General features: G+C 48.4%; 2 protein-coding genes across 6 annotated transcripts in view; one reads left to right on the forward strand and one right to left on the reverse strand.

The window, feature by feature from the left end:
- Positions 1–5116, forward strand: part of armc8 (armadillo repeat containing 8) — a 23978-nt gene extending 18862 nt beyond the window's left edge. Inside the window, exons 16-22 of one of the 3 annotated variants that reach the window (XM_041262324.1) lie at positions 71–163; positions 346–495; positions 682–777; positions 2078–2173; positions 2510–2588; positions 3760–3853; positions 4105–5116. In XM_041262324.1, the coding sequence (XP_041118258.1) occupies positions 71–163; positions 346–495; positions 682–777; positions 2078–2173; positions 2510–2588; positions 3760–3853; positions 4105–4138 (642 nt within the window). In that variant the 3' untranslated portion in view covers positions 4139–5116. The remainder of the gene's footprint in view (positions 1–70; positions 164–345; positions 496–681; positions 778–2077; positions 2174–2509; positions 2589–3759; positions 3854–4104) is intronic. The other 2 variants (XM_041262325.1, XM_041262326.1) reach the window with 2 other exon arrangements.
- A 4375-nt stretch (positions 5117–9491) lies between these two features.
- kcnh3 (potassium voltage-gated channel, subfamily H (eag-related), member 3) overlaps positions 9492–22901 on the reverse strand; it is a 50227-nt gene continuing 36817 nt past the window's right edge. Inside the window, exons 8-15 of one of the 3 annotated variants that reach the window (XM_041260348.1) lie at positions 21090–21428; positions 20267–20466; positions 19597–19846; positions 16116–16330; positions 12901–13145; positions 11258–11367; positions 10919–10965; positions 9492–10748 (exon numbers count right to left, since the gene is read on the reverse strand). In XM_041260348.1, the coding sequence (XP_041116282.1) occupies positions 10317–10748; positions 10919–10965; positions 11258–11367; positions 12901–13145; positions 16116–16330; positions 19597–19846; positions 20267–20466; positions 21090–21428 (1838 nt within the window). In that variant the 3' untranslated portion in view covers positions 9492–10316. Of the gene's footprint in view, positions 10770–10918; positions 10966–11257; positions 11368–12900; positions 13146–16115; positions 16331–19596; positions 19847–20266; positions 20467–21089; positions 21429–22901 lie in introns of all 3 variants that reach the window. The other 2 variants (XM_041260347.1, XM_041260349.1) reach the window with 2 other exon arrangements.

Raw genomic sequence — 22901 nt, forward strand, 5'->3', positions numbered from 1 at the left:
TGGTTAATGCATTGGTCAGTGTTTGATTCTGGCTTTGTCTGTGAACACATCGCTTGCTGTATCCCTGCAGCCGATCCTGGAGTCCGGAGCGATCGATCTTCTGTGCAGCCTAACTCAGAGTGAGAGCCCAGCACTGCGGGTCAATGGGATCTGGGCACTCATGGTGAGTATCCACACTCAATATATATACCCCTGTACTGAAGAGGTTTAATACCCGTCTCCTGTATCAATGAGGTTATAATACCCACTTGGTATTGATGAGAGGGTCTCTGTAATGTAGACTTATTGAAAACGAGAAGCAGTGTATAGTATACTGCAGGTATACTCTCTCTCTCATATGTGTAGAACATGGCGTTCCAGGCAGAGCAGAAGATAAAGATGGATATCCTGCGAGCGCTGAGCACGGAGCAGCTCTTCAGACTGCTCTCCGACCCTGACGTCAACGTGCTGATGAAGACCCTGGGACTGCTGAGAAACCTGCTTTCCACACGGCCGGTCAGCACAGATGAGCATACGCTGCTGCATACACAGATACTGATACACGCACACTGACATATATATACACATACAGACAAACAGGCATGCACACTGAAATATACATATATATATATATTTAAAATCTAGGTACACATACATGCAATGGCACACACAGGTGATGGTGTTCCTCTGTTCTGTTGACAGCACATCGATCAGATCATGAGCTCTCACGGGAAGCAGATCATGCAGGCGGTCACTCTCATCCTGGAGGGAGAGCACAACATCGAGGTCAAGGAGCAGGTGGGTCACTTCACCTTGCAGGGCACGGGATAAACTAAACTTTTTAGTATAATCGTAAATCTCGAAAAAGTACTCACTTCTAAATCTTTTGTAGTCATTTTTATATTACTTTAGTATAAATACTTGTTAATTTGGATTCATATGTTGTTTTTTCTGACCTTATGTGAATGAAAAGACACACATTTGCCCGTTTTCCCATTGGAAATAGTGAATTTTTGAAATATCACTGTCCTGGTCACAAAAGCAAAGTTTGTGGGGAATAATAACCATTTTCTATACTTTTGAGGCATAAGCAATTAGAAAATAACACTTACTACCCAGAAACAAAAAACAAAACAAAATTTGTTACACGGTGTAATCAATAATGAGCTGGCTGCCTCTCGCCTGAGGTGGATCCTTGGTTTCCACTTGTGTGCATTGGCTGTGCTTTGATCCGAGAGGTAGCAGACCCACATTGCTGGAGAGCACAATAACACGGTGCACAGCTCACCCTGCGACCCAGAGGAATTGAAATATACTCTGCAATCCCCATTGCGCTATTAAAACAAAGCTCTTGTTCATGCGTGCTTGGCAGCTCATAACCTTGCATGCAGATAACAGTGTGAAGCTCTTATGTGAAAGCTGTACCTCACCGCCTCACACAACACAGGAAAGGTCAGTTTCTGCAGAAGATGTGCGTTCATTAAACATTTTAATGATGGCTTTAAAAAATGACCCCAGGCTTCATGCCACGTGTTGCTGTTTAAGTCGTTTTGTCATTGAGTCAGACAATGCGCTGGATAATCTTCACTGATAATTGGATTCTAAGTAAGTGTCAATATGTGTGACCGCATTCAAAATAACAAAGTGAGGTGAAAGGCCTCCATAAAGCCAGGCTACGCACGTCAGCCTCATTGCTTTGTGTGCCTCCCAGGTGAATGTGACAGGCGTCTCTCTGCTATAGAGCCAGCGTGGATTCCACGTCCACAGGCTAGCTAAGCTCACGCTGATGTCTTTGGCAAAGGCCTAGATTGGATTTGCCTGGAATTGAATTGCAGTTCCTGTAATGACTTGTTCCAAATTGCTGTAATGACAGTGCCGTCATGACAAGGACCCCTGTCTGAAAGGCGAGGTGATGCGGAGGGGCTCTGAGGGGCTGATCATGGGGAGAGGCTTCCTTTCTGGAACATTGGCCCCTTTCCACGACCTCATCGCAGAAGGCGATGAGTAATATGAACGTTCCCCTCTGTGCTCCATCACTCCATCATACAGTGGTGATAGTTCTAGGCACCAGTTTCACTCTGGTCCTGTTGTTTTTCAGACTCTCTGTATCTTGGCTAACATTGGTGACGGAACAACCGCCAAGGATCTGATCATGATCAATGATGACGTCCTACAGAAGATTAAATATTACATGGTGAGTGTGTGTGCATGCATGCACTGGTATGTCGGGATGGGTGTCTTTGATTGGGAAGCAAAAACGCCTGCAGATGGAAAGCCTGTTCAGGACCCCACTAGTAAAAGTAAATGCAGCGCTCCCTCTGTATTTCACTATTCAATAATTTACTGATCTCATTACTTCACTTGTTGACAGTATATATTGTAAAAGTCCTGAATGTTGCGGTAAGTCAGATAGCGAAGTAAGAGGGAGCCCTCCTAAATGGAAAAAAAAGATGTCTATGGTTTTCACACACTATCGATTAGGTGAAAAGTTATCTCTTGTCTCAGGCCTCCGTCCCTTTCTGTGTTTCAGGGGCACTCCAATGTGAAGCTTCAGCTCGCTGCCACCTTCTGCATCTCCAACCTGATCTGGAATGAGGAGGAGGGTGAGGGTGAGGGTGAGGGTGAGGGTGAGGGTGAGGGAGGGAGGGAGGGAGAGAGAGGAGAGAGAGAGAGAGAGAGAGAGAGAGAGAGAGAGAGAGAGAGAGAGAGAGAGAGCCCTATCTTCTCCTTTACAAACCATCAGTGTTGAAAACACGTTGTTCAGTAGAGTTCAAAAGTTTGGGCGCCTTCATGTAAACAGTCGATTCTGGTTTGCATCATCATCGGGTTCATACTGAACAGTCAGCTACCAACCTGGGTCCTGTTAGAGGAGTGCAAGCCCAGGGCTTTAAAACTGGTTTCTTACCTCTTATCACCGACACCCTTTCCTTCCCTTCACTTTTATATGTGAAATATGAAAGTCACTTATTTAAGAAGTGTGGCTATAGCAACATTTTTGACTTTACTAGTCATGCAGCTGTGAGGCGGTGTCCGCTGTTGCAGCTGTGAGGCGGTGTCCGCTGTTGCAGCTGTGAGGCGGTGTCCGCTGTTGCAGCTGTGAGGCGGTGTCCGCTGTTGCAGCTGTGAGGCGGTGTCCGCTGTTGCAGCTGTGAGGCGGTGTCCGCTGTTGCAGCTGTGAGGCGGTGTCCGCTGTTGAAGCTGTGAGGCGGTGTCCGCTGTTGAAGCTGTGAGGCGGTGTCCGCTGTTGAAGCTGTGAGGCGGTGTCCGCTGTTGAAGCTGTGAGGCGGTGTCCGCTGTTGAAGCTGTGAGGCGGTGTCCGCTGTTGAAGCTGTGAGGCGGTGTCCGCTGTTGCAGCTGTGAGGCGGTGTCCGCTGTTGCAGCTGTGAGGCGGTGTCCGCTGTTGCAGCTGTGAGGCGGTGTCCGCTGTTGCAGCTGTGAGGCGGTGTCCGCTGTTGCAGCTGTGAGGCGGTGTCCGCTGTTGCAGCTGTGAGGCGGTGTCCGCTGTTGAAGCTGTGAGGCGGTGTCCGCTGTTGCAGCTGTGAGGCGGTGTCCGCTGTTGAAGCTGTGAGGCGGTGTCCGCTGTTGCAGCTGTGAGGCGGTGTCCGCTGTTGCAGCTGTGAGGCGGTGTCCGCTGTTGCAGCTGTGAGGCGGTGTCCGCTGTTGCAGCTGTGAGGCGGTGTCCGCTGTTGCAGCTGTGAGGCGGTGTCCGCTGTTGCAGCTGTGAGGCGGTGTCTGCTATTGCTGGAAATTTAGATGTTTCTAAAAACCTTTATTTTACAGGCTCTCAGGAGCGGCAGGACAGGCTCAGAGAGATGGGCTTTGTAGATATTCTACACAAACTGACGCAGTCCACTGACCCCAGCCTCTGTGATCGGTGAGTCTGAGGAAGGGACAACAGCCTGGTTGGAGAGGCTGGGGCTACACCAATTCTGACTATACAATTGCCAGGAGGTTGTGTTCTTCATTGTGTGCTGAGAATTATCTCGCTGATTTTACTGTAGTTTTATGCTTTTTAAATTGAATATTATTTTTCTGTAATTACTGTTCATCTTAAAAACATGTCTAACCTCATCTGTTGTGAATTGGCCTGTTGATTTTCTTTCTTTCCCTCTCTCTCTGTCTCAGAGCGAAGACCGCAATGCAGCAGTACCTGGCGTGATGGCAGCACCCCCTCCACCTACCCCCGCGCCCCCAGTCAGGAGCGAGGTCACTGATCCGCCGCTCGGAGGTCGCTGGGAGGTCACATAGAGCAGCAGCAGCTCCTGCACCTCTGCCAGCGTGAGCAGCTCATCGGAAACACGTTCATTTGAGTTTGGGGTTTTTTGAAGACAAATCTTTCAGGATTTATTAAAGGTGAAATTAATTTAAAAGAAGAAGAAAACAAGAGAGGAACACTCGCTCACTCGCAGAAGAATCTTATTTTGTTAATATGGGGTGTCCTCTCTTCCTTCTTTTCTGTGTACAAACTGAGAGAGAGAACGAGGGAGAATGAGGACATGAGCGCCCAGGACACTGAGAGTGAGGAGGGTCTCTCCCACTTTTAGTATGCTTTTCTTTTTCAAGGGTGATGTAAAACAAAAAAAGAAACAACTAAATTCTGCTTTTGTTTTTTTTTTGTTTCTTTTGTGTTTTTTATTTGGTGGACAGTTACCTCAGATTTAATTTGATTTTGTTGTGTGAAGATCGTCTGTCCTTCGACACCCGAGTTGTTTCCAGTGCGAGAGTGAGAGAGGTAGGACGAGCCCTGCCCGCACTCACACTCGGGCGTCTCTAAACGAATCTGTTGAACCGGAGTGTCAAAGATATTTATGAACTGACTGATAAGCAAACTTTTTGAAGCTCCATGGAGTGACTGTTTTCAATGAAATATATGCAGACATGAATTACTGTATTGAGGCGACACAGAGTGATTTTATGGAGTTTGTTTTTTAGGCAGGTGTCTCTGGGTTTCTTTTTGCTTTCACAGGACACTTAAGGATCTCTTGAATCTTCTTTGAAATATACCACAGCGTCTGTAATCTGAGGGCTCAGTCGATGATAGAAATCGAATGCTCTACTAATGACTGTCCGGTCGACTCTGAACCAGGCAGGTGATACTTGGAGAGGGTCACAGGCAGCTCTGAACCATGGGCAGGTGATACTTGGAGAGGGTCACAGGCAGCTCTGAACCGGGGAGGTGATACTTGGAGAGGGTCACAGGCAGCTCTGAACCAGGCAGGTGATGCTTGGAGAGGATCACAGGCAGCTCTGAACCAGGCAGGTGATGCTTGGAGAGGGTCACAGGCAGCTCTGAACCAGGCAGGTGATGCTTGGAGAGGGTCACAGGCAGCTCTGAACCAGGCAGGTGATACTTGGAGAGGGTCACAGGCTGTTCTGAACTCTGGGGAGGTGATGCTTGGAGAGGGTCACAGGCAGCTCTGAACCAGGCAGGTGATACTTGGAGAGGGTCACAGGCAGCTCTGAACCAGGCAGGTGATACTTGGAGAGGGTCACAGGCAGCTCTGAACCAGGCAGGTGATGCTTGGAGAGGGTCACAGGCAGCTCTGAACCAGGCAGGTGATACTTGGAGAGGGTCACAGGCAGCTCTGAACTCTGGGGAGGTGATACTTGGAGAGGGTCACAGGCAGCTCTGAACCAGGCAGGTGATACTTGGAGAGGGTCACAGGCAGCTCTGAACCAGGCAGGTGATACTTGGAGAGGGTCACAGGCAGCTCTGAACCAGGCAGGTGATGCTTGGAGAGGGTCACAGGCAGCTCTGAACTCTGGGGAGGTGATGCTTGGAGAGGGTCACAGGCAGCTCTGAACCAGGCAGGTGATACTTGGAGAGGGTCACAGGCAGCTCTGAACCTGGGGAGGTGATACTTGGAGAGGGTCACAGGCAGCTCTGAACCAGGGGAGGTGATACTTGGAGAGGGTCACAGGCAGCTCTGAACTCTGGGGAGGTGATGCTTGGAGAGGGTCACAGGCTGCTCTGAACTCTGGGGAGGTGATGCTTGGAGAGGGTCACAGGCAGCTCTGAACCAGGCAGGTGATACTTGGAGAGGGTCACAGGTGGCTCTGAACTGGGGAGGTGATACTTGGAGAGGGTCACAGGCTGTTGTGAACAGGGGAGGTGGTGCTTGGAGAGGTCACAGGAGAAGGTCTCAGTTACAATTCAAAGGTGTACAATAAAAAAAGGAAAGGCCACTTTTTTAGTTTTTGAACTGCATAACCTTTAATAAAATACATCTTTTACAATTCCCCCCCCCCCCCAACAGAAAAGCAGGCACATGCCCTTTAATAAAATACATCTTTACCCCTCCCCCCCACAGCAAAGCAGGCACATGCTCTTTAATAAAATACATCTTTACCCCCTCCCACCCTCAAAGAAAAGCAGGCACATGCCTCATGCAGTAGACTGGGTCCGTGCAGCTCCAGCAGTCCGGTCAGGAGGTCAGTGCAGCTGCTCATTGTGAATCACAAGGGTTAGACGTCACGATGCAGCCCCAGCCATTCGACCACGACGCTGACCTGGTTTCTTTGCTGTTCCTTTTCCACGGCTCACCAGAGGGTTCTCGGAAGAGCCCACGCTGGAGCTCACATCGTGCAGTGCAGTCTACCTGGATCACGCGCATGGAGATCGGTACGATACGCTGACCTGGGCCTGGTAACGGTGCTCAGACCCTAACAAGTCGTAGCGTGGTTTGTGTCCTGTGATTCTAGGGTGACGTGGGTGTCATGTGAAATGTGTGGATATCAGGATACCTGTGGGATTGGGACAGGTGTGTGGGGATATGTACTGTATCTGATTGGGATGTGTGTTGGAGTCCCGGGCTGGTTCATTTCAGCAGCACTGTGCACCCAGGTCATGCCCCGTGACAATGGGTTAGGGTTCACATACATTCTTCTGCCTCCCATATTCATAACGGTATTCAGATGCTCGACCCTGATTAAGAGCTAAGCTTGGACTAGCTTACCTAAGGAAACAGTAGGAGCTGTTAACCAGACACTAGATGGTTTGTACAGAGTTGCAGTGTTACTCATTGATTGGGCAGTTACATTTTTGTAGAAGTGGTATCTTCTTCCTATTCCAGATTACTTCCTTCCTATTTGAAACAGTATTCCAAATGGCAATCGATTAATTGGGCACAAAAAATATAGTTTGAAAAAATATCGATGATTGTCCCGCCCACAGAAATATTCGCCCCACCCCCACTAGTGATTATTTTAATATCATTGCTGTTCAGTAAAGCTTGTGCATGACAGTGGAATGCGAGGGGTAATTAACTGTAATACAGCTTTGCGTGTGGTGCTGTAGGAGTACCGGCATAAACGTGTTAACAGCTGTACTTACACGACCAGGTGTGGTCATCACTCAGGAAACAGACAGAGCAGCGAATCAGATGCTAGTTAACACCTAAGCTGGAAAAGAAGAACACGCCCACTGCTTGTCTTTGGCAGAAATATTGTAATGCAAGGAAGGGTGTTCGAGGCAATTTCTTTCATCAATTTAAATAACATTATTAATTGTGCACGTTACAAAAATGTAATTATTCAATCGATTATCCAGTATTTATTTGTGTATGTAATGAGGAATGGAATCGGTTGAAAAATCGATTTTTGATGTAGTCGTACCAGCTCTAAGGAGTACGAGTGGGAGGCTGGAACAGTTACAGTAGCAGACTAAGGCTGTGCCCGAATCCTGAATTTGTTATGAGCTTTCTCGTGAAGCAACTGATTTTCAACGGTGCGTGGTGCTTCAATTTGTTAATTACTGCTTGATCAGGTTATCATGTTGCCAGTAATGGTAGTGTTGGACTCTGGCTGGCTTCACAGATCTTGATTAGCGCTAATCTAGTAATACCCAATGTTGCTTAGTAAGGTAGTCCAATATTAGTGCTATTTGTAGTCTGTGAAACCAGCAATTTGAGACAATGACAAAGTCTTTTCACCTGAAGTAAGCTGCTCCATTTTAATCAGAAGGAAGGTCACAGCAGCCAGCAGCTCGATCCGCAACCCTCAGGAAGGTTCGAACACATGCAGTCACGCCAGCTTGGTGAAGACAGGACTCTGTGACTCGGAGCACCCGCTACATCCATTTCTGGTGTATTTAGAGGGGACAGTGGGCTCTGTTATCTTTTAATCAAGCATATTTCACGACCACTTCTTCATAATAAAGCAAACGTATGGGACGATATGACAGCGAAGTGAATACAATTGCATAAAGGAAATCAACCGCTCAGAACACTGAAACACACGCACTGCAACTCATTTTTGGCATAAAGTAAAAAGAAACGTCGTCCAATAAAAAGGGCTGAAAACCTTTGATACTTCACAGTGAAGGCACGAATGGCTGGACAGCTGAAGCTTTATCTCTGGCGCACAACTGGGACAAGAGGTGCATGTTGCTGATAAGATGATGAGGTCAACTCTTATTCGGTTTGACCTGATTTTTTTTCCTGCAATGAGAAAAAAAGCAAGTGGTATAAAACTGGTGGGGAAGAGTTCAATCAATGTGTAACACTGCAGCCCTTTTTTTTGCTAGGTTTGAAACTTTTAGGAACTTTCATTGTCTGATCAAAAGTAGGACGTCAGGGACAGGAGTCCTGCAGCTCAGCTTTCCTACAGCAGGAGTGGAACGGAACACCCTCCCAGGATTTCGCACAGACAGCCCTGCCATTGCAGGGAAGAGAATGGGGTGGTTTGCTTTGAGGATCAGTATTAAACCAGTTTGAGCCCAACTTCCAAGGGGATTTATTACAGAAACCTTCCTTGGCTCCTGCTGACCACATGCTCTCCTGAAAGGGCCACCACAGCTGCCACAGGGCTCAGCTAGCAGGCATTAAAAACACAGAAAGACAGATTTGGACTCCAGTCATGCTCCAACAACAATGCGGCAAAACACAGCACAAACTGATTGTTGTACATATACCGAGCAGCAAAAAAAACTTACTATAACACATTTATTTTCGAAAAAAAAGGTATATGAATGATAGACATTGACAGAATGTTTTTGGTTTCTTTTTAATCATTCGATCATTCTTCCTTGACCACGACACGCTTGAGTGATTATGACTGAAGCACTTAATCACCTAATTAGTGAGACAGTTGATTGGACACTGGATCTGGAGTGATTTCAGCTGTTGAATTGCAAGCTTGAATAAAAGCAATAAAGAAAATCATAGAAAAAAAACAGTATGCCACGTCTGTCAAGAGAGCAGCGCCTTCGTGTAATCGGCATGTTGGAGGCTGGACTGGGGCAGCGTACTGTGGCTGCCGTCTTGGGTGCTCACAGCCAGCAATTTCAAACCTGCGAGACTGTATAACCAGACACAGTCTGTCAATGACAGGCCACAAACTGGGAAACCAAGAGTCACAACACCAGCCCAAGATCGACAGATCATTTTGCAGCATGTTCGTGACATCAATTGTTAATCAGCACAATAAAAAGTCACTGCACTTGCTCTAAAACAGAGTTTGTTATTTTTCGATCACATCTAGTGAATTTTATCCAATATAAGTGAGAAGTTTCTTTTGATGCTCAGTATACAGTAATAATAAATAATAAAGCTTTTTTGATAAAGTAACAAAGGTAGAAAAATAATGTCTCTCTCGCTGTGTGTGTTCCACTGGTGGCGGCAGGGCAGGGTTGGCAGAGATTCTGCACAATCACTGGCTGTGACAGTGTGTTTGTGTGTCTTAGTTCTGCACTGTTGCCATGGCCCCTTCACACATCCATTTCATCCTCTCACTTCATGCAAATAAATAAGATAAATACAGATGAGTGAATGAATAAAAAAATAAATTAAAAAATCATCACCTCTCCCTTAAAAATTTAGAGGCTTCCCACCCCTTGTGTCAGAAGCAAAGGGAGACGAGGGCACTGGCCCCCTGCCACCTCTAGAGGAACTCTACTGCACTGCCAATCAGGGACCAGAGACCAGCTGCTCCACTCACACCTCTCTACCAGGGCTGCTATAGCAAGCTTTGTTACAAGAGGCTTGGATTTCAAGCTGATGGGCATCAATAGAGTATTGGTTCATTATTACATTGCATTGGAGTCTCCCACTCATGGTTTTGTTTTAACCCATTTTGATTTGAAGGTGTTGTAAGGGAGGTTTGGAACGGGTGCTCTAATTCAAACCCCCCTGAACCCCCTTGTTGTGAGGCTGCATGTCTGACTGACTGACTGCCTGGCTAGAGTCTGCCTGTGATCTGCCCTGCATCGGAGGCAAGAAAAAGTGAAGAAACTGGAGATGAGAATGTGGAGGGCAGCGCTGGCAGAAACAGCAGCAGCACCTTTAGTGTATGTGTCTGTCTGCAGGAGCGTGGTCTCCCTTTAGTCTTGTCTCTAGTCTTCACAGAGTGGTCCCCTCATCATCAATAAACTGGATGCAGTCAGTCTGGGTTTGCCCTGGCCTCTGCGTCCCCCTCTGGAACAGTTCCAGGGTGCTGGCCTCCTCAGTGCTGCTCCCTCTGGGTGGCGGGGGGAGGAGCAGCCCCCCCAGGAGGTCCCCTGTCTGGATCTTCAGAGAGTCTGTGGACGGGTGAGTGGGGGGCCCCTGTCCAAGAGGAGGCAGGAAGGAGTCCAGAGACAGGGAGGTGTGGATGCTGTTTTCAGCCCCTCCAGAGACCAGGTGAGAGGCAGTGGTTGACCAGGGGCCAGGCTGCACACTGCTGGGGTAGAGGCAGGGAGCGGGCAGGGAGCTGCTGTAGGGGGGGCTGGGGGTCAGGAAGTGGGGCTTCAGCAGCTGCATCATTTCCTGCAGGTCACGGCTGAGCTGGGTCACCTGTTGGGAGAGACCACAGATCTGCAGAGGGAGAGACACGTTAAATTTATAGTGATCGTTTAATCACTGCACATTTCAATAGATGCTATAGAAAGTTTGAGGTTTTTTATGTTGTAGAACTTCATGTGTCATTTACCAGTGCTGACAGAAGAACAAATGAGAAAGCTCACCTCCTGGTTTAGCTTGTTGATGCTCTGTCTGCTCTCGTCACTGTTTCCTGGGGCGAAGAGACAAGAGAGGATCTCACATACATGCATAGAAACATGCACATTTCTCACCTGTTAGGAAATAAACTCACAGTAACAATAGAAACACACCTCAGAGTTTTCTACAAGCTCTTTCTAATGCCATGAGGGAGCCTTACAGAGTTTCCACGGTGTGTTTCTGATCCAACACTTGTGATGGATGTTTGTAAAACAAGCCATAGCACTTCTTAAACATGGAGAGAGAGAGAGAGAGAGAGAGAGAGAGGCGCTCTGGTAAGACAAGGCCACTCCTGGGTAGTTTACCTGGGGTAGGGGTCGGGGGGCTGGAGTTGCTGCCCAGTATCATGTTTGAGTTGAACTCGAATTTCTGCCCAAAAGCAACATTGCTGTTAGTCTCAATGCCATCAACAAACCTGCAGAGAGGAACACACAAGTCACAGAGGTGGGAAGGTTACACATTTTGCTGTGCATCGCTTAAGGAAAAACAGAACATCTCCTGAGAATAACTGACTGTAGAGAGTGCTTTGAGCAAATTGAGCATTGTGGCAGGAGGATTAGGATCACAGCTAAACAGGGACTGTGGGGAATGCTGTGCTGCTCAACAGGGGTGGGAACGAGGTGTTCTTGTGATTCTCTCCCTGTTTTTGTTGCATTGATTATAGCCCAGACTGTCACTAAAAGAATTCAAACAAGTGTCACTGTTCTAAATGCGCACTTCACAGTGTCTAAAGCCCCTTTCACACTGGTATGCTCTACCCGGGTCAGGACCTGGTGCCAGGCGGGTTGGCTTAGTGATTTCACACTGGCATGCTCTACCCGGGTCAGGACCTGGTGCCCAGTGGGACAGTTGGTGAGCTATTACCACAGTAGGACCACGGTGCGAGCAACCGTGTTCACTAAAGTGTGACACATGGGCCGGTCCAGGACCAACGGTCCGCCCAGGCGGGTTCACTAAAATGTGTATTGACCGTACGATGCTGGGCCCAGGACCTGGTGCAGATCCAGGCGGGTTTCAAGTGTCCGTCACACTGGCATGCGGACCTGGGTCAGGAGGCCCTGGGTGCCAGGCGGGTCGGGTACACAAGTTGGACACTGCTTTTGATTGCCAGGCGGGTCGGGTACACAAGTTCACACTGCTTTTTGATAAAGCAGGGTTGACCTGGGTGACAGACCCAAGTACACAGTGCAGGTATCAATGCCCCGGAAGCAGCTTGTTATGGACGCTTCCATCCAAGCGTCTCTGGATTGAACCGTCGGCCCACATGTTGATTAGAGCAAATGTTTCTTCATCCCGGCTGCAATCTGACTCACGGTGTGTCTCAGTCAACAAAAATATGGTTAAACAGAGTGAACAGAAATGTTCCTTGCGGAAGTGAAACCTTCACGCAGACGTGGCTGTTTGGCATTTAGTCGGCTTGCGAATGGCCCCCATGCATTTTGTCTCTGAGGTGGGTCAACCCAAGTGCATGCCCGGTAGGTGATTTCACACTACGCGGGACTGGATAGCCAGAACCAGATTGGGACCCGGATAGAAGTGCCACTGTGAAAGGGGCTTAAGTTAACAGAATCTCCTTCCTAAGATGCTGGGTTACCAAGGAGACCAGATAAATCTGCTCCATGGTAACCATGGGAATAGAACGGTGTCCTGGGATTAACTAGCGCCCTCAGCTTCTGGCTCTATGTCCATCACAGCGCAGCAAGACTACACTCTTATACTGTAAGACAGAGGCTCAACCGAACATATTAACTTGTTATGAATAAAAAAAAAAAAAAATCTAGTTAATGCCGTTATTCATGTCATATTTGTGACAGTCTACTGTGCATGAGATGACAAGCCTGCTAAATAACATAGACTAGAATGTTGTGAAATGTAGTGATCTGATTGGAGGAGTGACTTCATGATTGACAGGAGTGAGGGTTGCCACGCTGCAGGGGCAGGACCCTACCTGGGGCTGAGCTCTGGTGGGGCGCTGAAGCTGACGGCTGGGATCTGCAGCTTCGAGGGCTTGTTGCTCTCGGGGGGCATGCGGAAGGGGCGGGGGGGCAGCAAGGGGGAGTTGAGTGCCCGGCTCAGTCTGAGAGGAGAGCGAGGGGCGCGGGAGTGGGGGGAGCGCTCGTCATCCTCACATTCCTCATCCTCCAGGATAGAGGGCAGCTTCTTCACCAGACCCCCGTTCACCTCACTCTCCACCTGCAGGGTGCGGTACAGCACAGCACATTACAATGCATAGAAAATATCCAATAGGGGGCTATACAAGCTGATACCGCTGCAGGACAGGTCAGAGCTTGTATCTTAAACAGCACCCTATACTATTCGAATATATACTTCAATAAGAATGATTAAACAGTATAGCTCATTTTATAGTGGCTGACACACATCATATCAGTGGTTATTATGTATTATAATTCAGTATCACAGTACAATACAAAACCTCTGCAGACAATCATGACGATCCCGGACAGCACATCTCCTAGTAACTGCCATTCATGCCTGGACTCTTGATTGTTTTTATTGTATTTTTAAGAGGAACTGCTAGTGTAGATTCTTTAATAAATTATGAATTGTTTTTTTTTTTTGCTTTCATGTGCAATACATGCAATACTATACAATCCAGGACTGCCCACTGCTGCACATCAGTGTTTTTGCTCAAGTCCGATGACTTTCAGTGCCCAGTTCTCAAATAATTTACTGCTAATTTTGTGAAGGGATGAAAATCCTGAGTAGAGCAGGTATGAATTGAACACTGAGTTGATTTGGTTCCAGTTTTTGTCAAATTATCGGTAATTAAAAAGAAAAAGAATCAGTCCCAGATTGAGTATGTTTAAGTGAAAGGCTGACAGCTTAAGTACTTGCCTGTGCCAGTGTGTGGCAGGCAGCTGGTGTGCGTGGGGCTGTGTGGTGCAGCACCCCATTAGCTTGTGTTATCTTACTGGGGTTCACTGTATGGGGGTGATATGATTTGAAGCTGCTCTACAGCATCTTGTGACATGCATTGTGAAAGGTGCTGTAAGAATGTCTTGCCGTTGTCATTATACGTGCGTGTGTATGTGTGTGCGTGTGTGTCACAGTGTCTCCCCCCCCCGCCTGTGCAGCAGGGAGGCTGGTTGCTATTTATAGCGCTCAGGAGCCATTCTTAGTAACAGCGTGCAGGCAGAGCCGCAGGGAAGACCTCGCTGTGTGAGAGACCTTGAGTGGAATGAGAATGAGCTCTGAGACAAAGCACAGCACAATGCAATACTATACAATACAAAGCAAGACAATGCACACACTATGCAAGATGAATCGACATTTGTAACATAGTGTGCTTTGCAACAGTCCCATTGGAAATTCATTAACATAAAAACAATATTCACACAGCCACAAGATATCAGTGTGTGTGTATGTGTGAGAGAGAGAGAGAGAGAGAGGAGAGAGAGGAGAGAGAGCGAGAGAGAGAGAGAGAGAGAGAGAAGAGAGGAGAGAGAGAGAGAGAGAGAGAGAGAGAGAGAGAGAGAGAGAGAGAGAGAGGAGAGAGAGAGAGAGAGAGAGAGAGAGAGAGAGAGGAGAGAGAGAGAGAGAGAGAGAGAGAGAGAGAGAGAGAGAGAGAGAGAGAGAGAGAGAGAGAGAGAGAGAGAGAGAGAGAGAGAGAGAAGAGAGAGAGAGAGAGAGAGAGAGAGAGAGAGGAGAGAGAGAGAGAGAGAGAGAGAGAGAGAGAGAGAGAGAGAGAGAGAGAGAGGAGCGAGAGAGGATAGATCTAGTTACACCCTCTATCTTCTCTCAACAGTCATTGACTATCATAACGACGGTTCTCAGATTAAGACTTAGTTACAAGGGCTAGAGGGAGTAACAGACGAGACTGGTGACAGGATACGATCTGGAGTATACCACAGAGAAGAGGAAGGGAGACTTATAAGGAGACAGGTAGTGGAGAGAGACAGAGGGTCACACACATCAGAGTAACAAGACACAAGAGTAAGACACACAGAGATGGAGAGCAGAGGAGAGGAGAGAGGAGGAGAGGAGAGAGGAGGAGAGAGAAGAGAGAGAGAGAGAAGAGAGAAGAGAGAAGAGAGAAGAGAGAGAGAGAGAGGAGAGAAGAGAGAGAGAGAGAGAGAGAGAGAGAGAGAGAGAGGAGAGAGGAGAGAGAGAGAGAGAGAGGGAGAGAGGAGAGATAGAGAGGAGAGAGAGGAGAGGATTGAGGAGACAGTTCACACACAGAGTAAGGAGTAGACACATCCCACAGACAGTTTTAGAGTGAACACACAAGATAACACACCATGAGACGAGAGGAGAGAGAGAGAAGAGAGGAGAGATTAAGAGAGAGGATGAGAGAGAGAGAGAGAGAGAGAGAGAGAGAGAGAGAGAGAGAGAGAGAGAGAGAGAGAGAGAGAGAGAGAGAGAGAGAGAGAGAGAGAGAGAGGAGAGTTTTTAGATCTTAGATCAATGTGTGAGTTGTCAGTAACTGTCAGTATTGCTGCCAATCTCTAATATGAATTTCTGTGTCATCATTGTGTGTCTCTGTCAAAGTGTGTGTGTCTCATTGTGTGTGTGTCTCATTGTGTGTCTCTGTCAAAGTGTGTGTGTCTCATTGTGTGTGTGTCTCATTGTGTGTCTCTGTCAAAGTGTGTGTGTCTCATTGTGTGTGTGTCTCTGTCAAAGTGTGTGTGTGTGTGTCGGTAGGTGTCTCTGTCATCTCAGTGTGTTGTGTCTCTGGTGTGTCTCAGAGCCTGTGTACTCTCATTGTGTTGCTGTAGGTCTCAGTCTCATTGTGTGTGTGTCATTGTGTGTCTCTCTGTGTCTCATCTCAGTGTGTCTCTCAGTGTGTCTCTCAGTGTGTCTCAGAGCCTGTGTACTCACATCTGTGTTGCTGTCCTCTCTCAGGTTGTAGGTCAGGTCGTGGTGTATCTCATTGTGTATCTCAGTGTGTCTCACAGTGTGTATCTCAGTGTGTCTCTCAGTGTGTCTCTCAGTGTGTATCTCAGTGTGTCTCTCAGTGTGTCTCTCAGTGTGTCTCAGAGCCTGTGTACTCACATCTGTGTTGCTGTCCTCTCTCAGGTTGTAGGTCAGGTTGTGGTATATCTCATTGTGTATCTCAGTGTGTCTCACAGTGTGTATCTCAGTGTGTATCTCAGTGTGTCTCTCAGTGTGTCTCTCAGTGTGTCTCAGAGCCTGTGTACTCACATCTGTGTTGCTGCCCTCTCTCAGGTTGTAGGTCAGGTCGTGGTGTATCTCTGCTATGAATTTCTGGGCATATTCTGGGTAGAGCCGCAGCACCTCGCGCAGGCCCTTCAGGTTGAGGTACTGCAGGTCACAGTAGGTCAACGCCTTCACGTTGGCATTCGTCTTGATCACCTGCTCCTTCGTCAGGAAGTCAGAGCCAATGAGATCTCCCTTCCCTGCAACAAGACAAACACGTCACTCACACAGACCTCCTGAGCCGATCTAGTCTGGGTCTGGACCAGTCTCCTCATTGTTATTGAGATGAATGTTCTCCCATTGACTGACCGTTGTACAGTAATAACTGCATCACTGTATTCCTATCTTGATGAGATGTGCTGATAAGGTTATTAGGTAACTTATAGCTCTGAGTTCTAACCACTAGACCACACTGTCTCCAAGTCCCTCAGCTCTAATCACTAGACCACACTGCCTCCCTCTCAGTCCCTCAGCTCTAATCACTACACCACACTGCCTCCCAGTCTCTCAGCTCTAATCACTAGACCACACTGCCTCCCTCTCAGTCCCTCAGCTCTAATCACTAGACCACACTGCCTCCCTCCCTGTCCCTCAGCTCCAACCACTAGACCACACTGCCTCCCTCCATCCCTCAACTCCAATCACTAGCACACACAGCCTCCCTCCCAGTCCCTCAGCTCTAACCACTAGACTACGCTGCCTCCCTCCTAGTCCCTCAACTCAAACCACTAGACCACACTGCCTCCCTCCCAGTCTCTCAGCTCTAATCATTAAGTCACACTGCCTCAGCAACTAAATATACCCTCTTTAAACTAAAATATCCTTCAAAACACTTTTCCTCAATAACTCTCAGTCGCAGGCTCTGCCTCCCCAGCAGAACTAGGCTATTTCAGGACATCTGTCAGGAAAGAAGCCTGGCGTCTCTACTTTGAAGCCTGGGGCAGGTAGTAGGAACCTCTGCTGCTCAGGGAGGGTCTGCAGTGGGGAAAGCTGCTGGTGTTCTTTGCTGTGAGCAGCAGGTGCCGGTAGAACCAGAAGAGGCCTGTTTGATGTGCTGGAGTGGGTGGGCACAGGGCTGCGAGTCTGAGCATAAACAGTAAACAGGCAGCCCAGAAATAGCGTCTCCGCACAGCCAGTCACTGCTGCAGGCTGGTGACACAGCCCTCGGCTGCAGGACAGCATGGGCTTGCAGGAGTATTCACAGGAGGAGGGAAGGAGGCTGATGAAGGGCCAATTGAATGAAACAGTTGCCTTTGGAAAAGCAAACATCCGACTGCTTTACTCCTAATGTGTACTTTCAAACCGGGCAATTTGTTTTATACAGCAGGACTGAGAACCAAGAGCTTGCATTTTAATGTTGGTGTAGATGATAAAAAAAAACAAAAAAACTTTGGACTTACTACATTATACCCTGCTTATAAAGACATTGATTAAGCCTTCTAGATGGAACGTTTGGCTTACATTTTTTTTAAAGCAAGTGTTGCATATTCCTCCACAGTTTAGGCTTACTATGGCACTTCTGTTATCAGAGACGTGTTGGTTGTCCAGTTTGTTTATATTTTCGAAAGGAAACGCTCCGTTGTGGTTATGAACGTCACTGAAACGTTATATCGCAAGCATGAAGCAAGACATAAATCTGAAATCTGATTCATTCACAAGTATTTTTTATTATAATAATTACATTTATTTAGAAAATATCTACTGAACTGACATCTTCACCCTGGGGAAGTTTTCAAGCAGTCAGTGTGCTTGAAGGCTGTCAGAGTACACGTTGAATGGCCCCAGAGGTTTATTCTGCTTCGTGGGAATGACTGCCCTGGTAGACCCCACTGCTAGATCCCTGTACTGCTAGACTGTCGTATTCCAGGCAGGAACACATGAACTGGCTGTGAGTCTGAGCACTCGCAGGGGGTGATGGGATTGCTCCCGAGGCTCGCTCTGTGTGACACAGGCCTGCAGTCTGACCCGGGTGGACGCAGGGCCTGCTCACAGATTGTAAACAGCAAGGGAAGAGGCTTGCCAGGAGGCACAGCGACGTGGGAAGAGAATATTATTAGTCACTTACTGTACATCCCCCACCACGGCCACAAATACAAGAAATTTGAGCTTTTATATACAAAAAAAAAAAAAGGAAATGGCACGGCCAACATTCATACAGACAGAGTGACGCCTCTGAATAACCCCTGATGGTGATACTGTCAGCGATGCGTGCTGAAGCCAGGAAAACTGGCCGAGTGTTCCTCTTGATATGTGTCACACTGGAAAGTGACAGCCGCCTCCGCAATATCCCTTAACAACCCTTTCCAACAAGACTTCACACTCATTCATGAAAAATATAAAGAAACACACCCAACCTTACATACATTAAATACCATCACACACACACACTCACGCACGCACACACACGCACACGCACACACGTTCAAATACACACACATACACAACGTGAGCACACACACAGTGCACACAACACATACACACACAAACACTCACGCAGCGTTCGCACGTGTGGGTGTGCGTGTGTTCAAGTTTTGTGTGGTGTGTTTGTGATGTGTTATTTCGTGACGCACACCATATGCACGTGTCTGTGTCACGCAACACATACACACACAAACACACACGCAAGACACAGACACACGCACACACCCTCATACGTACACACAGACACGTGCACACAGGCACACACTCGTGCACGCATACACACACGCACACACACACACCAGCAGGTGGGAAGTGCTCAGATATGGGAGATACTGGTGTAATGAAGGGACTGTGGGGGCTGAATTACTGCTGCAGTGCAATGTGATGATGATGCGCAGCACCAGGACAGGACAGCGAGGCAGTACAGTGGGTGTACAACACACCAGGAGCTGCACGACCGCATCAACTCATATTGACAGGAAATATCATTGAACTGATGTAGAGTATCCAGAGCTGAATGCTTTTCACAACGTCGGACTATGATGCTGTCTGGTACTGAAAAAGTCTCACTGGAGGCCTCTTATTGTTTTAGGAGATGCAATCAAATGCAGTTTGCAAAATTAGTTCAATGACTGATCTCTAATGTATGGTAAGTGTTCGTTGGCCTCTTGTAATCATGCTGAGATTGTATTTCTCACTCGCTCAAACAGAGTAAGAGAATGAAACACGCCAAACACAGAGGCCTGTAAATAAAAGCTGCTGGTGTAAAACTACACGTTAAAAGTTTAGTTTAAAACCCTCTCTGCTTCTCTCTCTTCTAATAGGGTGTATGAACTGTGGGCCCCTGTGCTTCTCTCTATACTATTAGGGTGTATGAGCGGTGAGCCCCTGTGCTTCTCTCTCTTCTAATAAGATGTATGAGCTGTGAGCCCCTGTGCTTCTCTCTCTTCTAATAAGATGTATGAGCTGTGAGCCCCTGTGCTTCTCTCTCTTCTAATAGGATGCCTGAGCTGTGAGCCCCTGTGCTTCTCTCTTCCTGCCATACCTAGGATGGCGAGCACAGTGTTGTCCTTGAGCACCTCCATGGACCCTGAGCACACGAAGTAGATGGCCTGCAGCGCATCGCCCTGGCGGATCAGGAACTCCCCTGGCGCACAGAAAGATGTCTTGATGATGAGAGACAGGGAGCGCAGGCAGCCGTGACTCGCCGACTCGAACAGGGGCAGCTGCAGGACCTCCTTGTTCAGGTGCATGGCAATGTCAGCGCGAAGCTCGTCCGGGAAATCCTTCAGCAGCTGCGAGGGGGAGGGGGAGAGAGAGAGAGAGAGAGAGAGAGGTGATGCACTATACCTGGCCAACTTCAATTGTCTGCAACCTGCGTGGAACTCTAGTCATGGTCCACCTATAGTGGATTACTCCCCGTTCTGTAGAGGTCTTATCTCTTGATTGAGCTATTCTGTCAATGTCAGGTTATGGAATTAATTAACATTATCACACAATTTCTCCCTTCAAATCCTTTCTGGCACTAAAGAGAACACATCTTCAGTGAGCCAGACGAAGCGAGATGGTCACTGGGAAGTCGGTTTTCTTTCTCAGTTGAAGAGCAAGAGAGCAGAGAGGAAAGCCAGGCTAGACATTCGAATACTAAGAGAAACTATGAAAAATAGAGCCAACACCTTGAAGGCTTCGTGGTTCTGTCCCCCCTCCCCCTGTACCTCGTTGACGTCGATGCCGTTGTTGACAGACCAAGTGGTCTGGAAGCACTCTAGCATGCGCTGCTTCAGTTGCTTGGGGATGCGGTGCACACGGATGAAGTCCTTCAGGTCCTTGGTGCGCGTGTGGTAGAGTGAGCGCCTCGAGTACATGCGCTGGATAATCGCCGTCACATTACCAAACACCACCGCGTGCATCAGAGCTGAAAGAGGAGGGGAGAGGAGAGGGGAGGGGAGAGGAGAGTAGGGGAGGGGAGAGGAGAGAAGAGGAGTGGAGAGGAAATGGGAGAAGAGGGTAGAAGAGGAGAGGAGAGGGGAGGAGAGGTGGGAGGAGAAGGGGAGAGGAGAGGAGAGGAGAAGAGAGGAGAGGAGATTGGACAAGTGGAGAGGAGAGGGAAGGAGAGGAGAGGGGAGGAGAGGATAGGGTAGGAGAGCGGGGAGAAAAAGGGGGAGAGGAGAGGAGAGGAGAGGAGAGGAGAGGGGAGGAGCGGAGAGGGGAGGGGAGGGGAGTGGAGAGGAGAAACGAGTTACTCAAATACTTCCAAAAACTGGCAATAGGGGATGTGCTCCACCCTTCATCTCCACACAACAAAACACTTTCTCAAGCCCATGTAACAGCAGACAACTTTCTCATAATGAACATTGCTACACAATTTTGCTTTAAAATGTCACCTACAGCAAGTTGCTTCATAAGCTGCCAGAAAACGTTGCCTGAAAGTTGCTTTGTTTTTCACAGGCTTAAGAATGCATCTTGTTTCCTGAAGTGGAAAACCTGCTGCGCACTGGAGTCAGTGTGTTCAGCTTTTGGACACTGTGCTGCTCTCACCTCCAATGAGCATGGTGCAGATTGAGAAGATCTTCTCTGCATCTGTGTTTGCAGACACGTTCCCGAAGCCCACGCTGGTCAGGCTGCTCAGAGCGAAGTACAGTGATGTCACGTAGGAGCTGCGAACAGAGGGCCCTCCCGTCAGCTCTGCAGCCGACTCACTTCCTTGGCTGGAGTTCAGGGAGGCCCTGTCCAGAAGCTCCGCCCCCGACGCATTCCATTGGCTGGAGTTCTGCGGGGTTCCTCCCAGCACCGTCACATTCCCTGAATCAGGAGCTCTGAGAAGCGGGGTCAGGACGTAAGGGGAGCCCAAGCGCTTTCCCAGCTCATGGAGCCAGCCTGGGAGGGACACAGAGAGAGAGAACATGGAACAAGTGTGTGACTCCTTTAAGAGAGACTGGATCTCTCATGTTTAAATCCAATATCTTCAGTGTATTAAAGATCATTCTTTGAAGACTCAGCATGGGTTTTAGCAGTCCTTGTTCTCTCTAACCTGCAGGAGTCACAGTACCCAGGTCCAGTCTTATCAAATGGTGTTTGGGCTGTAAACTCTTGCAAAGTGCTATGTGGAGCATGTGTTATTCTGCTGAGAAAAGGCCTCTCTGAATAATTGACAGGTGTCAATGAGCTCTCGGCTCTCTTTAATCCCACTCGAGACTGGTGGGTTCAACAGGGACTGAGACTGACTGCATTAGACTGGGAGAAAGTGTGGTCTAGTGGTTATATAGCAATGCAGTGTATCCAGCACTCCCATCAAGATACAGAGCAGAGTCTAAGATGCAGCCCAGGGGAGACTGGCATTACTTCACAGACAAGCTCAGAGCAGGAACTCATTAGCTGGGATGAGAGTCTGTCTGGAGCATTGTGGAAGCAAACTAAACAGGGTTAGACAAACCGCAGTCTGAGTTGATTAGCTGCTGAAGTGATTGTGAATGTTCTGGATAGCAGAATGGAGAGTGCATGCAGGAGCACGAAGGGAGCAGTGTGAGCTATCAGTCTACTCCTATGTTGTCTTGTTGTTTGAAGTATTTGTTCATGAACGCTCAATGAAAGAGAACATTCTGTTTGTTTGCAGTCTGTATACTGTGGACTGGAGCAAACTGTTTCATTCCTCTTTGTTGAGTTTGTTCCGCTCCGATCGATGTTCAATGTGCTCCCCAGCTCTGTGAAACACGTACAGCTTTACTCTCCTTCTTTATTCAGCCGAGCACCGTGGCAGTCTGCTTTCAAACACAAAGCCTCATCTATTTTTAAGAGCATGCTGCTCTAATGGTCTGACTCTCTCTCTGTTCACATTATTACACTTTTTATTGTAGAGCTGGCTGACAACACTACATCCATGTAATACTGTTTTACCAGGGTTTGTCTAATCTGTTCAATCAGAGTATTCACCTGCTTCATCCCAGCCTCCCAGCCCACAACCCCCAACACCCCAGCCACCAGGCCCCAGTGCTCCAGCCTCCCAGACCCCAGTGCCCCAGTCCCCCAGCTCCCAAGCCATCCAGCCCACCAGTCCCACAGTGCACCAGACCCACAGAACCCCAGGTCACCAGCGCCGCAGAGCCCCAGCCTCCCAGACCCCAGCCCCCTAGTCTCAGTTCCCAGTGCCCCAGCCCCCCAGTCCCCAGTGCCGCAGTCTCTCAGCCCCACAAGCCCCCAGCCCCCCAGCCCCCAGGCCCTAACCCCCTTGGCACCCAACTCCCCAGTAACCCAGTCCCCAGCCCCCAGTCCCCAACCTCCCAGCAACCCAACCCCCCAGCAACCCAACCCCCCAGCCCCCAGCCCACCAGCCCCCCAGTCCCTAGCCCCCAG

The sequence above is a fragment of the Polyodon spathula genome, chromosome 10 (genome assembly GCF_017654505.1).
Source record: "Polyodon spathula isolate WHYD16114869_AA chromosome 10, ASM1765450v1, whole genome shotgun sequence".
NCBI classification, from domain to species: domain Eukaryota; kingdom Metazoa; phylum Chordata; class Actinopteri; order Acipenseriformes; family Polyodontidae; genus Polyodon; species Polyodon spathula.